Here is a 14,659-nt window from a genome sequence, read left to right as displayed (position 1 = left end):
GACCCAGCTGCTCCCCGGTCCTCCTCCGCCCGGGCTTAAAATGCTGTCAGCCCGGGCAGAACACGGCAGGACAGCTGGAATCAGTGGCACCGGCGTGCTCTCTTCTTCCCGCCCCCCCCCCCCCGCGGCCCGGAAGAGGAAGTGGAGAGTATCGGGTGCCTGCGCGGCAAGAAGAGGCCACGCTAGTGCGCTCGGCCCTCCGCGAGGGCTGAAAATGAAGGAGGTTAGCGTTGGGAGAAGGCTGCTGCTGCCGCGAGTTCCCGCGGTGGGGGTGGGCGTGAGAGAGAGAGTGAATGAGCAGCAAACACAGCTTGCTCGCTCATTCACTCTCTCTCTCCCCCACCCCGGGAACTCGCGGCAGCAGCAGCCTCCTCCCAATGCTAACCTCTTCATTTTCAGCCCTCGCGGAGGCGGAGTCCCATCGGCCGCGGCTGAACCTCTTCATTTTCCTCCGAGCCGCGCTGCAGTCTTCTTTTCTTCGGGCCGATGCCGAGCACACTAGCGTGGCCTCTTCTTGCCGCGCAATCACCCGATACTCTCCACTTCCTCTTCTGGGCTGCGGGGGGGCTGTGTGTGTGTGAGAGATTGCATGTATGTGAATGATTGAGAGCCTGTATGTAAGTTTACCATTGGGAACCTGTATGTGTAAGTTTGTGATTGAAAACCTGTTTGTGTGAAAGAGTATGTGTGTATGATTGAGATCCTTTGTGTGTGAGAGAAATCATGTGTATGTATGATTAAGAGCCTGTGTGTATAAGTAAGAGAGATCATGTGTGTCTGTGTGTGATTGAGAGCTGGTTTAGGTGATGGAGCATGTGAGTATGTGATTGAGAGCCTGTGTGTAAATGAGAGAAAGAGAGGACATGTTTGTAAGCATGTGAATGAGAGTCTGTGTGTGAGAGAAAAAGACAGCATGTATTTATGTGATTGAAAGCCTGTGTGTGTGTAAGCGTGAAAAGATAGACAACATGTGTGTAAATGTGTAATCAAGAGCCTATATAAGTGAGAGAGAAAAAACATGTGTATATGTGAGTGACTGAGAGCATGTGTGTATAGGTGTGTCATTGAGAGCCAGTGTGAGAGAGAGCGCTGGTATGTGACTGAGAGAGTTCCAAGCAAACCACCCCACCTCCTGCTAATTCAGAACAATCTCAGGACACCTGGATATCAAACGTTCCCAGGTATGCAGAGCAAAAAAATTTTTGTATCCTTATTATTTTTCATTACTGGGTCTTTGTGTCTGCTATTTTGAAATATTTTGTTGGTATCTGGAAATGTTTTATATGAGTTTTTAATTATTGGATATTCCACTCATCAGCTGTTTTGAAATATGTTCTTTTTGTTAGTACAGTTTTACTGCTGATGATTTTATATTTCTTGATTTGTTTTATAAGGATGGGTGATGTTTCTTTTTTCCTTTGTTACACTGCATACAGAGACTCTGGCTTGTTGCAGTTTCCAATTCAGTTTTTTCTGCATGCTTCTTGTTATGCGTTTTGGTCTCTTTATTCTATGTTAGGTGAGGGACAGCACGTGATTCAGGTGAGGTTTTCTGTTGGCGTGTAGTTTCTGTGTAGGACTCTATAGCAGCCTGAGTTGGTCCGTTTTCCTAATAGGAGATGTATTGGTGTCTTAAGGCCTGGTGTAATATTTTCAGAGACTTATTGTACTTTAAAAGTGTGATCTTACATAAAATGCACACATTTACTTGTATTTAGTTTTAAACATATTGTATGGCTCTCATGGAATTACATTTTAAAATATGTGGCGTTTATGGCTCTCTCAGCCAAAAAGGTTCCTGACCCCTGCACTAGCCTATATTTTTTTTGTTTTAATACTTACACGCCATCTATAGCAAAAGTAAATTTACGTGGCAGGGAACCCCAGTGCATGCAAGCGTGTGTAAGTATTTGAACACACATTTCCTGGCCAGGTGCCCTCACACCCACGCTCCTCCCAGACTTCGCCCATGCTCCTCCCTTTTTAGAAACGTTTTACCTGTGCGCACAGTGAGAGATATACAGGGCTGGTGCAAGGGTATTAGGTGCCCTAGGTGAACTTTCTGTCTTGTGCCCTCCCCCCTCTCCAGTCCAGGTCCCAGTTCCAGCCCCGACTTCATTCATTCAGATAGGCCCCCTCTCTTATACATACTTAGATTCCTTGTTTCGTTCACACCTGCACCCTTACACAGGCTCCCTCCATCTCTCTCACTAACACCATTGCTCTCTTATACACACACAATCCCTCTCACTCACAAATACATACACAAACAGAAGCCCGCTCATGGGTCACTGAGACTCTGCTTTTCTCGGCTGCAAGCAGGATAGGCACTGCTTGTGTCCCGCCGAGTGTCTGCTTTTCTCAGCTGTGAGCAGGATGGGCGCTGCTTGTGGCCCGCTGAGTCTCTCCTTCTCTCGCCACAAGCAGGATGAGCACTGTTTGCGGCCCTCCGAGTGTCTGCATTTCTCAGCTGTGAGCAGGATGGGTGCTACTCATGGCCTGCTGAGTCTCTGCTGCTTACGGCCTGTCGAGTCTCTACTCCTCTCGGCCGTGAGATGGGCTCCGCTCATATGGCTGCTCTTTGCTGCCCCCTAATGGCTGGTGCCCAAGGCGACCACCTAGTTTGCTTATTGGGACGTGCCGGCCCTGGAAATACGCATATCCATGGGTGGCTTTTAAAATCCACTTGGCGCGCGCTGGCACAACTTGTGCCCATATCTCCCAGTTTTGGCGCATGCAGGACTTTTAAAATTCGCTTTTAAGTGTATCACAGAAGACAAACTGTAGGGGTGCGCAGCCAAAAAAAGTCTGAATATTTTTCCATTTCATTTTTTATTTTTTCCCACTTGTCTTTTTTATTTTTCATTTTGTTTTGTTTTTTAGTGCACACTAATTTTGAGTTAGTGCATGATAACTGACATTAGTGCACACGAAAACGAAATGAAAAGTGTGTTCTTCATCCCTAGTAAAGTAGTAATGTTTTACAAGCTTTTCCATAATTACACTGGTAATAACTAACTTTCTAACAGAACAATTGTAAATTGAGGGTACTTCAGATATTTGGCTCCTGTTAAGTTAATGTGTTCATGTATATATTTACTCCTGTAAAAGGTATCTGTGTGGATTCAGAAAATCAGTCCCGAGGTTGCAAGGAGCACAGATCCAGGATCCTGTCTTGCAGAATCTGAAGGAGTTTTGAGACTACACTTAGAACTGGCTAAGCAAGCAAAGGTAAAATGCACTTTTCAAGAATAATTACATATGAAAGTAAATATTCAGTACAGTGCCTGACTGGCACTCTAGATACGATACCTAGACATCGTGAGCAGCAAAGTTAACCGGATACCTTTACCCAACTATATATAGCAGCACTTATGTAGGTAAAAGTACTGCTGAGTATACTTGGATAAAATGAATCTGGTACTTTTGCCATTCACCGGAATCTGAATATCGAACTAGGGCAAGCACCACTTGATCCCCCTTCGTTCCTCCTTCCCACCTCAAGATTAACAAAAGAAACATTAGCAGGCTAACAGGGTCATTTTTCAAATCGCGTTAGGGCGTTATCGCAGGCGTTAGGACTCCAGCGCCTACGATAATGACATAACGCATGCGTTATTTATCGCATCACAAGATGCATATGCAAATTTTTAAATTTTAGTCAAAAGGGTGGAGTTTATGAAAATGAGGGGTGTTTAATGTTGTGTGCAATAGTGTAATGCCACGTTATCGCTGGAAATAACTATACCATTTTCCCTGGTCACAAATCCCGTTTTGGACAGGAGGTTAGGGGAAAGGGAGAGTGGAGTGTAGAGAGAGAGAGAGAGCCTCTAGGGTGGCACACATACTAGTCAACTATTTATACCACTGTAGGAGGGTCAACTAGTAACTCAAGATGAGGTTTTGGTGGTGGTCGAGGGTTTGGGTGGCAGTTTTACATGCACAGTACAGTACACATCAGTGAAGATTTGATGTAATTTGGAGTGAAGAAAAGTACACAAAGATGACATTTGTACAATGTACTTTCACCCTACCTTGATAGCAGCTAGGTAGAGAGTGCATCAAGCTAGGGTGAGAGTACATTGTACAAATCTCATCTTTGTGTACTTTTCCTTACTCCAAATTACATCAAATCTTCACTGATGTGTACTGTGCTGTTTGTACATCTGACTGAACATGTAAAACTGCCCCCCAAACCCTAGATCACTACCAAACCCTCATCTCAAGTTACTAGTTGACCCTACTACAGTGGTTTACTAATGTGAGAGCATTATAAAGAGTTTCCCTCTCCCTCTCCCTCCCTCCCTCTCTCTCTCTCTCTTTCTCTCTCTCCAGGAGCAGCACAAAAATTACCATAACCATGCCCCCTTTTTTATCGCACGCACTATTCATGCGAAATGTATAGCAAAATGATTAATCTAGGTCCTAGTGGTGCCCAGGAAATCTAGAGAAAGGATAGACTCTTACATCTTCCCATTGGGCTGAATATTAACTGCCAATAGAGCCAACAGCTCCTGTTCTTAATTTTCATTTATTTACTGCACACAGGGGTGAATAGACCAATCCTGAACTTAATATTAATTTATTCACGTCTTCACTGTCTGCCGACTGGTCTTTCCACTGTCACATGTCAGTGAAAGGATCAATTCCCTTTCAGAAGGCTGTCCTTTCAAAATTCTGAAAAGGGATTGGTCCTTTCGCTGATATGCATCAGTGAGAACCAATCAGATATCAGTTGGAGAACAGCCCTGCTAGAGAGGTCTTCTCTGGCAGAGGTTCCCAGGTGGGAGGGGGGATTTAGAGGGCTCCAGAGTTGCTTGGCCTGATAATTTTTTTTTAGAGGAGAAGGATGGGGCTGGGAGGAGCATGGACTGGACCTGGACCCAAATGTGATGGGTTAACTTCCTGGGAGAAGGATGATTTGGACCAAGACTAGACCTGCTGGGGTGATTTCATAAGGTGAGAGGGAGGGATTAACTTGGACTGCCTGGACAACCAAGCCAGACTTTAGAGCAGTTCGGTATGCTGGGCAGGGAGGGAGAACTTGCTGGGCTGGCCTGTTGGAAATTTAATGCCTGCCTCTGATCAGGCATTAAATTTCTCATAGTAAAAGGAGAAATCCAATAGGAAAAGGAGTTGAAGATACTCTCCACGAATTCAATCACACATACAAAAGGGAGAGCAGAAAACTTAAAGTAGTCCACAAACTTCCAAGTTCACAGAAAAGTGTTGTTTAATTCAGCTTTAAACGTTTCCAAATGGCTACTCCAAACATAATATACAGTACGAGGTTTTCAACCAGGTCCCCCGACACGGACCGTGTTTCGCAAAAAGCTGTGTCGGGAGGGACTGAGAATAGTGTATATTTTCAACCACTTAACTCAGGTCCAGGTTCAAATCTGAACCTGGACCTGAGTTAAGTGGTTTGTGGACTACTTTAAGTTTTCTGCTCTCCCTTTTGTATGTGTCATAGTAAAAGGAGACATGCTAGGGAGCCTTCCCACTATCATGCCTCCTTGCATTGCAGGGTAATAATTGATAAGGCTATTCCCCTATAATTTGCATCAGTTGCTGTGAGTTTTTTCAGCACTAAAGCCCTTATTACATACTTGCACAAGGTTAGTGCTGAAAAACCTGTGCTAAAACTTAATTAAAATCTGGATTGACTCAATGCGACTTATTATATCGGCCCCTATGCAAGTCATTTTTTTTTTGTAAATAGGCCTCTTGGTGTTTAGTGGTCATGGTCGTGTCACTTTAAATAAAAACATGGACCATATATATAGGAATCTAAAGCAATATATTATCTGTGTAAATACAGCGGGTGTGGCTTCATCAGAATAGCATACTAGCAGCCAACTTTTTACAATGAAAAAATGGAACGGAACAGTGTGAATTCATGTTACCAGTATCAGACAGAGCCAATTAAAATTTAACTTCCTAATTTTGTTTAAAATAAAAGAATACCAAATATTGGGTAGAATTACCGTAACAATGGTCTTTACCTTCTTACAGGTTCTTTTCAGTTCAAACATTGCGTACTTTATTGTGCAAAGGGTTTCTCTTATTTTTATGCATATTAAAACACTTTTGAAAATAGGCTACTGTGTGCCAAATGTGTTTCAGCCACACCCACCCAGCCACCCCACTGCTGTTTTTTTTATATAAACAATGTAGTCTTGATCTGCCATCATTTATCATGCTAGTATGTTAGAAGGCAGAGACCTTTTGCTCACTTAAAGCAGCCCACTCAAATCCTACCTAAAAACCCACCTTTCTGGATGCAGATTTTAAATCCAAATACAGCTTGTCTTTGATCATGGCCTTGTTTATCAGTTTCTATAGTAATGAAGTTCCTGAAATTTCTTGTCTGTCTTGTTTGTGTGCCTTGACCAGATTGTAAGTGGAATAGAACAGACACTGTCCAGTCTACGTGCAGTGCTGTGTACATCTAGCAGCACTATATACATGCTTAATAATAATAATAGCAGAAATAGTAGTGTTGTTTCATAGGCACAAAGAATTTGGTCTTCAAAAGAGTTTCGCCATTGGTAGAACCTGGGAAAGCAATTTGAAATAGTCCCTCCCCCAATACACACACACACACAGCAGTTGAATTAGCACATATGTGAATATAGCGCTTATTGTCAAGACTCAACTTCAGCTACTGACCATTTGCATTTCTCTCTCATAAGCATTCATAACTCTCTTACCTTCAAAAGATACAAATAAAAATAGCAAAAGTAAAATAAAATCTTTCATTCACAGACCTCATGCTTCGTTTGGTAAAAGAGGTTATAAAATGGTGATTCTGGGCATTTAAGGGCTGCATTAGGAAATTTAAATCTCAATAGGGCAGGAAGCTTCATAGGGGAATGTGACAGCCTGGAGAGAGAACGGTGATTTGGAGAAAACTATAGCTGACTTGGGTATTGTTGCTAAAAATCACTGAAATATAGAAAAAAATCACACAATGCCTTTGATTCTGCTATAAGCCCCATCCTCTTTCTATACACATTTCTAAACTTGGCTAATTCTGTTTAGTCTTTTCGGGCCTTATTGTAAAGCCATTTACATGCTAATATACCCGGTTTATGTGTGTAAATGGCTGTTATAAAATAGCCTGGGCTTAGTTCATGTAATTGTGTGTATGATCCACTTTTATAAGCAAACTGGCAAGAAGCATTCCAGAGGTGGGGGGAAACACATAGAGTTCAGACTTATATATATATACACACACACACACACACACTTTTAAATTTTAAAATGTTTGCATGTAAATTCACCTGCCTTCATACAGGTGTAACTTTCTGCATATCATTTGTACATGGATTCAGGTGATTACATGCAAATTTTCAAAGCAAACTTATGTGCCTAAGTTTGTTTATGGAATTCAGAATACACTATGCAGGTGATAGGTACATGGAGACTTTATCCCACCATGAAGTTATACAAATTACCGTCCCAGATTGACCAATTTAATTAAAATTACATTTGAAGGCATTCTCTCAAGCAAGGGACAAGTCATTGCCCAACAAAACACCCATTTCCTTTGATGTTTAAAGAGAATACCCTGGGTGTATAGGCAGGATATGCCTAATTGAGGTTACACAGAAAACTACAAAGGGATAGAAAGTAACCCATGTACAAAAAGTCTGAATTTAGCATACATTTTAAACTTGTGAACAGTAAAGCCAATCATCAAGCCTTCACTCTTAGGGACTCAAAGGGACAACTCCCATAGAGCATTTGACCAATGTATTTTATCCTGATTTCTTCCTAGGAAATATCACAGGAACTGGAAGCAGCTGTAGCAATCATTAAAGAGGTGGAAGAATCGGAGCCATCAGGGGTAGCAGCATTTGCCAACACAGAGCTTCTAAAAGAAGAACTGAAAGCTCTCAGCAGCAGCATCACTGCCAAGCTGGAGGTTCTAAAAGCCTATGAGGCATTTTTAAAATCAGCAAAGGAGGTACTGGCCAATAACCTATATAGTACACTTTACTCAGACTAACAAAGGCACAATAGAGAATGGTAATGAAAGTAACCTTAATCATATGTATGTGTTTAGTTAGAGGATCATATCCAGAAGCTGAAGGAATTCTACAGATCTGAACTTGTGGAAAAAGACTCCGAAGCACAGCGGAAGGTCGTGCTGGAATTAGCTGAAGCTAGTCGGCAATCTGTATTACACAGGATTCTCTCTGTCCAGAATATGGGACGTGATTGTCTGAATTTGGTAAATATATAAGGCTATAATTTTCAGTGGGCTCAATTTATTTCCATGTGGGACATAGAAAAAAATATATTTGCCATGTCAGGCAAATACATTTATTTAGATCCTCTATTTGGAAAAGGCTGGCATCTTGGAAAACCCAAACACACCCTCTTTATTCAGGATTTTAGGCTGGCTCCTTTTCTCTGAAGTATAATACATTAACCAATAAGCCTTGTTGCTTTTGATGCAACTGCAACCTTGCTCTCTGCTTCAGAGGAGTGGGGTGGGGGCTGAAAGGAAGGAGAAATTTGGCTTCAGGGGCAACCAACACAAGCTAAGACTTTTTTTTTTTTTTTACAGTCTGGGCCAAGTCCATAAGCAAAGCACATCAAGCAAAACTGACTGATTCATGGGGGTAACCTGCTCGGCACAGCAGACTGTATGGCCCATCGATCCTTTTCTGCTGTCATTTCTATGTTTCTGATTTCTAAATTTCTGTCATTACAATATGCATAAGTCTCATTACCCCTTTTTGGATAAAGTTACTCTGCTGATATCAACATCTAAAATTGGATGGAAGAAGCACATGGAGCATGCCCATGGCCTGATGTCAATGAGATCTGAAGGCAAGAAGCCAAAAACACTTGCCCATACTGCAATCCCTACTTGGCCTCATTTAAATATGTTCTCAAACACTTAACATGGCCATGGTCCATAAGAAAAGATGAGGGGCAAAAGCAGCATGAATATATATAGGAAAACATATTTCCTCCATCAAAGATCGTATGCCTTAAGAATATACCTAATCTGATGAATTGCTGGCATGGAATCAAACAAAATTCTGCCACCTGAAGTGGCTGCGAGCGGCGGCGGCGGTACCCCCTAAATCTCGGCGCCCTAGGCACAGGGCCTAGCTCGCCTAGTGGTTCTGCCGGCCCTGCTTGCACAACCTTACTTTCCCTTCTTCCATCTCTGCTACAGGCAGGCAGTTCCACAGGATGGAAACAGAGCTCTGTTACTGCGGGACTGGCAATAGACTGCTTTTTTTTCTCCCTAGGAAGGGCCCTGGGGTGATAGCTCATCCAGTTAGTAAAAGAAAAGGAGGTGGGAGAGACAGAAAGGCTGGCTGGGGGCCAGGGCACTGCAGCTCTGACTGGAGCATCAAAGAGAGGCAGACCAAAGGCAGGCAGTGCTCTGACTGGAAAACAGAGCAGCATTTAATTTTCATTTCAAATATATGCAGCAGGCAGGGGACATCAAGGTGCTGGCTTATCTGCAACAAGTACCAGCTGCCTTTGCTCCCTCCAAAACTGAAGCCCAACACATCTACACAAAAAGACAAGGAGCTAACTGCTAGTGCAGTTGAGCCACAAAGAAAGCAGAGGAGCTTGAAACAAAATGACAGGTGACCAACCTAACCGTCCCAGCGGGGCATGCGCGATCCCCTAATAGCCCAGTCCACGCCTGTGTGGTGGTCACCTCGAGTTCTCAGGAGCTGTAAATGGAATTGTTCTTTAGAATAACTGTGATGATAATTATGGCATATATTTTTATATATTAGTCTGTGAGAAAAAACATCTTGACCGCTTTAGGTTGTAACACTGAACATCCTAGTTTGCTCGTACTTTATATGAGAAATGTTGTTCTTTTTTTTCTGGGGTTGTATATACTTGGGTATCTTTCTTTATCCCTTTGAAAGCATGCTCTCTGCTCATATAAATGATTTATTTAACAGGTAAATACGAATTTGGATTCCCAAGTGAAACAAGTGGAAACAATTGAGCACACTATTAGCAAATTAAATAAGGACAAAACAGAGCTGACAGATCTTTGGTCAACATGTCAACTTTATATGAACCAAGCAAAGTCCACCAAACCACCATGGAGGGATTTTAAAGAGCAACTGGAAAAAGTAAAGTAAACAGAATTTAGCTTTCAGTAAACTTTTCTTCCTTACTTTTGTCTGAAATGAAATAACCTGCGTAATACCATGTTACTAACTATATTCATTGGAATAGCATATTTTAAACTAAAAATCATGTGGTCAGCTAAAATTCATATGTATTACATAGAGCAGTGGGATTCACTTCCAGTCCTTAAGGACTGCAGTCAGGCCAGGTTTTCCAAGATACCCCTAATAAATGCACCCACTGCAGTCCCCAATATTTGCAAGATGGCGTCTGTTGTTGAAACAAAAGTTACTATGTGTGAGAGAATAAAGTCCACCCCTCTGTAAAGCAGTCCTTGGAATACTTCACCACCAAGGTTTACTTCTTAGACATTATTGCAAGTATGAAAGCAAATGATTTACAGAGAAACTGCAATCTAAAAAAATAATCCAAATTCTCTACTAATCAACACCTAGGTAGTTTCAGATCTGAAACTCACCTAATCATAATTACAAGTGACAAGTTCTGGCTACTTTACTCATTCTAAACTTTAAATCAAAAAATACTACAGTATTTCTGAACAATGTTATTATTGCTGATGATAAGAATGTATTATTTTCAGGATCTGTTTTCCTTTACCAGTTTAATCCCTGATCTAACAGTAAATAAATACGGTAAATACTAGACTAAGTGGTCTATTACAAAGCTGTAGTTTGCATCCATTGCTTTCCAGAGGGCATCTCCTATGGATGACCCCCCCCAAAATCCTCAACATTTTAGCTAACAATTTTGTCTATCCCTAAAGGTGCACTGAGAGGGTAATTCATGTATTGTTTTCAGACTCTTATAAGTTTAAAGATTCTTGAGGAAGATCTGAAACCAATCTCTGCAGCTAACCTTGGAAGTGCTGGAGACACTCTTTCAGAGTTACTAAAAAAGAGTAACAGAATAAAAACAACGCTTCAGGTAAGGAAATCTGATACCCATATTTAACAGGTTCTTTAAAATCTGACCCATTATTTTAATTATTTCAGTGTATTTTCATTTATTTTCTTTGACTGCTTTATTATATAATCACACTATGCACTATATTATACCAGACGAATCATTCTAATTGCATTGTTTGCCTTTTTATTTTGGTACGTATTCTACATACATTTTCTCCAGCAGGAGAAGAGGTGCTGCTGTGCAAGCAGACATAATATCAATATGCAATCATTTTCCTATAGTTCTAGTCATGCCTCATACATGTTTTGCTAGGAACTGAATGTTGAGGTTGAATATACCATAAAAATGGCTGAACTACTGAGTCTGCGTGGAGCTCCTCCGAAGGAAAAGACTGGCAAAGTCGGTGAGCTCACCCATCTTCATCTGCAGATACAAGAGGGAGTCCAAGAGCAGGAAGACCTTCTCAGTAAGGCCGTGAAATTCCAGCAACTCAGGCAAGAAGTAAGGGAGGAAACCTTTATTCTTTTTACTTTATTTCCTTACTGCTGTCACTTATTTATCCTTGTTTACCTTTTTAACACTAGTGTATTATCAATTTCTTATCAATGGGCTCTAAAGTGCCCTGTTTCACATCACTGCAGTGCATGCCCCTTCCAGTTGATTCTGCCATAGAGAAATGAACTGTTCTGTTTTAATCTATTAAAAGACAGTACAGTAGCCACCATACCGACTGCCATTTTGCTTTATGGTCCTGTTGTTCTTTGGTTAGCATGTAATTAAAGCACAGAGGAAATGCGCGGGGTAACGTAAAATGTCCACCAAAAACATTCAAACTAAATTGTAAAGTAAATCAGTTTTATTCAAGAGCGTCAAAGTCATATTCAACGAGAGTGATTGCTGTAGTGTGTGTCCCCCGACACGAACCCGCGTTTCATCCACTGCAACGGGAGGGGCAGGGAGGCAAAGGGCTCAAACTGAAAAAGAAACAAACATGCAAATAATAAGAAGTAAAAAAACGGGGACACTAAAGATAAAAGAGCAGCAAATGGAAAGATGAAGGGATATAAATTAGTGCACACCTGATACAGAACTCTCAAGCCCACAAGAATTTGTGGCTCAGACTAAGATTATAATGGGGTGGTTCCTCTCTCTTGGGTTCCTGCCTCGCATTGTAAAATGCGTGTTTAAAGGCACTCTTTGTATCAGCCGCGACATCCTTTTCACTCGGCTGCTTTCTCAGTCACCTGAACACATGACTTGTGTCCTCCCCTTTTTGAATCGAGCTGGTCAGATCTGCCTGATCATAAAATACCACTGGCCGATCTTGCGTGCACACTGTTATGGGAGTCTCTGTTTAGTGGACCCTTGGGCCGACCTGCTGGAGACTGGGAAAGGAGGTCAATGTCTCTAATGAATAGCAGGCCGGGAGGCAGATGTTCAGGCTGGAAGTAGAGGTGCTCTTCAGCCTGGAAGGAGCTCGTCCACTGGGACTTAGGTGGCTTCGCCCTTGGAAGCCGAAGCCCCCCCGGGAGGAGCCCATAGGGGCCTGGCCGCTGGGACTTAGGCGGGTTGTGGATCAGCACAGGTAACTGGAACCAGACTAGGACAGTAGCAATACTGTAACTGGGCTCGGGTTCTGGAACCAGGTAGGAAATGTAGCAGGATTTGGGTACTGGAACCTGGCAAGAACTGTAGCAGGATTCGGGTACTGGAACCAGGCAGGAACTGTAGCAGACAAGCAGGAACCAACCAGGTACTGTAGCAAGCAGGCAGGAACCAGGCAGGTACTGTTGCAAGCAGGCAGGAACCAAGCAGGTACTGTAGCAGGCAGGCAGGAACCAGGCAGGAACCAAGCAGGTACTGTAGCAGGCAGGCAGGAACCAAGCAGGTACTGTAGCAAGCAGGCAGGAACCAGGCAGGTACTGTTGCAAGCAGGCAGGAACCAAGCAGGTACTGTAGCAGGCAGGCAGGAACCAGGCAGGAACCAAGCAGGTACTGTAGCAGGCAGGCAGGAACCAAGCAGGTACTGTAGCAGACAAGCAGGAACCAACCAGGTACTGTAGCAAGCAGGCAGGAACCAGGCAGGTACTGTTGCAAGCAGGCAGGAACCAGGCAGGAACCAAGCAGGTACTGTAGCAGGCAGGCAGGAACCAAGCAGGTACTGTAGCAGGCAGGCAGGAACCAGGCAGGAACCAAGCAGATACTGTAGCAGGCAGGCAGGAACCAAGCAGGAACCAAGCAGGTACTGTAGCAGGCAGGCAGGAACCAGGCAGGAACCAAGCAGGTACTGTAGCAGGCAGGCAGGAACCAGGCAGGAACCAAGCAGATACTGTAGCAGGCAGGCAGGAACCAGGCAGGTACTGTAGCAGGCATGCAGGAACCAAGCAGGTACTGTAGCAGGCAGGCAGGAACCAGGCAGGTACTGTAGCAAGCAGGCAGGAACTAAGCAGGTACTGTAGCAGGAACGGAGCGACGAAGCAAGGCAAGTCACTCCGTGGCACAGTGCAACAGGAAACAGGGAGGCTAACCTGTTGCAAGGGAAAGACTGGGTGGCCATGGCCGGCTTATCAAGGCCGCGGCGTCTGACGTCAGGAGTTGGGCGGAGTCACCACTGGCGGGAAACGGCCTAGAAAAGGGCCCAAATGGTGCGCTCGCATGCCTAGGAGCCGGGCATCCAAGGGAGACCTCGCAGCGGCGCAGCCCCAGCGGGGACGCCACCAAACAGGCCGCAAACCAGGCCTCTGGAAGTGGGAGCAGGTCCGGGAGTCCGGAGGTAAGGGCCTGGCCGCGGTGCTCGCGGCCAGAACTGCAACACACAGACTCTGTCTTTAAGAAAGTTCCAAGTTTTGCCTTCCACCATGGCAAAAATTTACGTGACCAGTTAGTTCATTTTGAAGCCCATCCTGAGGCCCCCCCCGTCCCGTTCTCAGATCTCCGGTCACCACCCATGCGGGCACTGTGCAGCATGCTTTTCTCTTTGTAATTCCACTTTTATACATACTACATCTGGCCGATCATAACCAATCCGGAACTCATCCACGTGTTTGTCCACCGGAGTAGTATATGTAATCATCTGCCCCCTCTTTATTGCATGTGGGGAAAACTTCTCGGCTTTTGAAAACTCGTATTTTTGAACACCTATCTTGTATCCGTACAGCACGAGATGAAGCCCCTTTAGTGACCCACAGGTTACAAACCCCTCATACATTTGAAGATTTAACATTTTTTGCCATTGAGGTGGTGACTACCCCCACCAGAGGCGGGGATTTTTATGATTTGCTTACTCGTCATGAGCAACGCTGGATTTACAGTCTCCACTCTCAGCCGGTGGCCTTAACTGGGAGATTGATTGGTCTGGTTTCTCTAGTGCTGCTCAATTTTTTGCACTGCCTTCAAACTCTCTCTTTTGATTGTGAATTCTTTGTGGTCATCGATTGTATATGCTTTGTCATGTGACTGCATCTCTTTTTGGTGCGCTGATCCCTTTGAGTGTTTTATTTACCTTACCCACCCCTGAAAGAGCTTCTGTTAACCTGCTTGAGAGTTCTGTATCAGGTGTGTACTAATTTATATCTCCTCGTCTTTCCGTTTGCTGCTCTTTATC

At 43.6% G+C, this 14,659-nt stretch overlaps 1 protein-coding gene across 3 annotated transcripts in view; it reads left to right on the top strand.

The window, feature by feature from the left end:
* The window catches only part of CCDC141 (coiled-coil domain containing 141), a 324,021-nt gene that overhangs the window by 237,710 nt on the left and 71,652 nt on the right, over nucleotides 1-14,659 (top strand). For all 3 annotated transcript variants that reach the window (XM_029605900.1, XM_029605899.1, XM_029605902.1), the window contains exons 10-15: nucleotides 3,112-3,231; nucleotides 7,784-7,972; nucleotides 8,072-8,239; nucleotides 9,954-10,130; nucleotides 10,948-11,073; nucleotides 11,368-11,556. In XM_029605900.1, coding sequence (XP_029461760.1) covers nucleotides 3,112-3,231; nucleotides 7,784-7,972; nucleotides 8,072-8,239; nucleotides 9,954-10,130; nucleotides 10,948-11,073; nucleotides 11,368-11,556 — 969 coding nt within the window. The remainder of the gene's footprint in view (nucleotides 1-3,111; nucleotides 3,232-7,783; nucleotides 7,973-8,071; nucleotides 8,240-9,953; nucleotides 10,131-10,947; nucleotides 11,074-11,367; nucleotides 11,557-14,659) is intronic.

The sequence above is a fragment of the Rhinatrema bivittatum genome, chromosome 6 (genome assembly GCF_901001135.1).
Source record: "Rhinatrema bivittatum chromosome 6, aRhiBiv1.1, whole genome shotgun sequence".
Taxonomy (NCBI): domain Eukaryota; kingdom Metazoa; phylum Chordata; class Amphibia; order Gymnophiona; family Rhinatrematidae; genus Rhinatrema; species Rhinatrema bivittatum.
The sequence above is the reverse complement of the archived record's forward strand: the minus strand, read 5'-3'. Positions and strand labels throughout refer to the sequence as shown.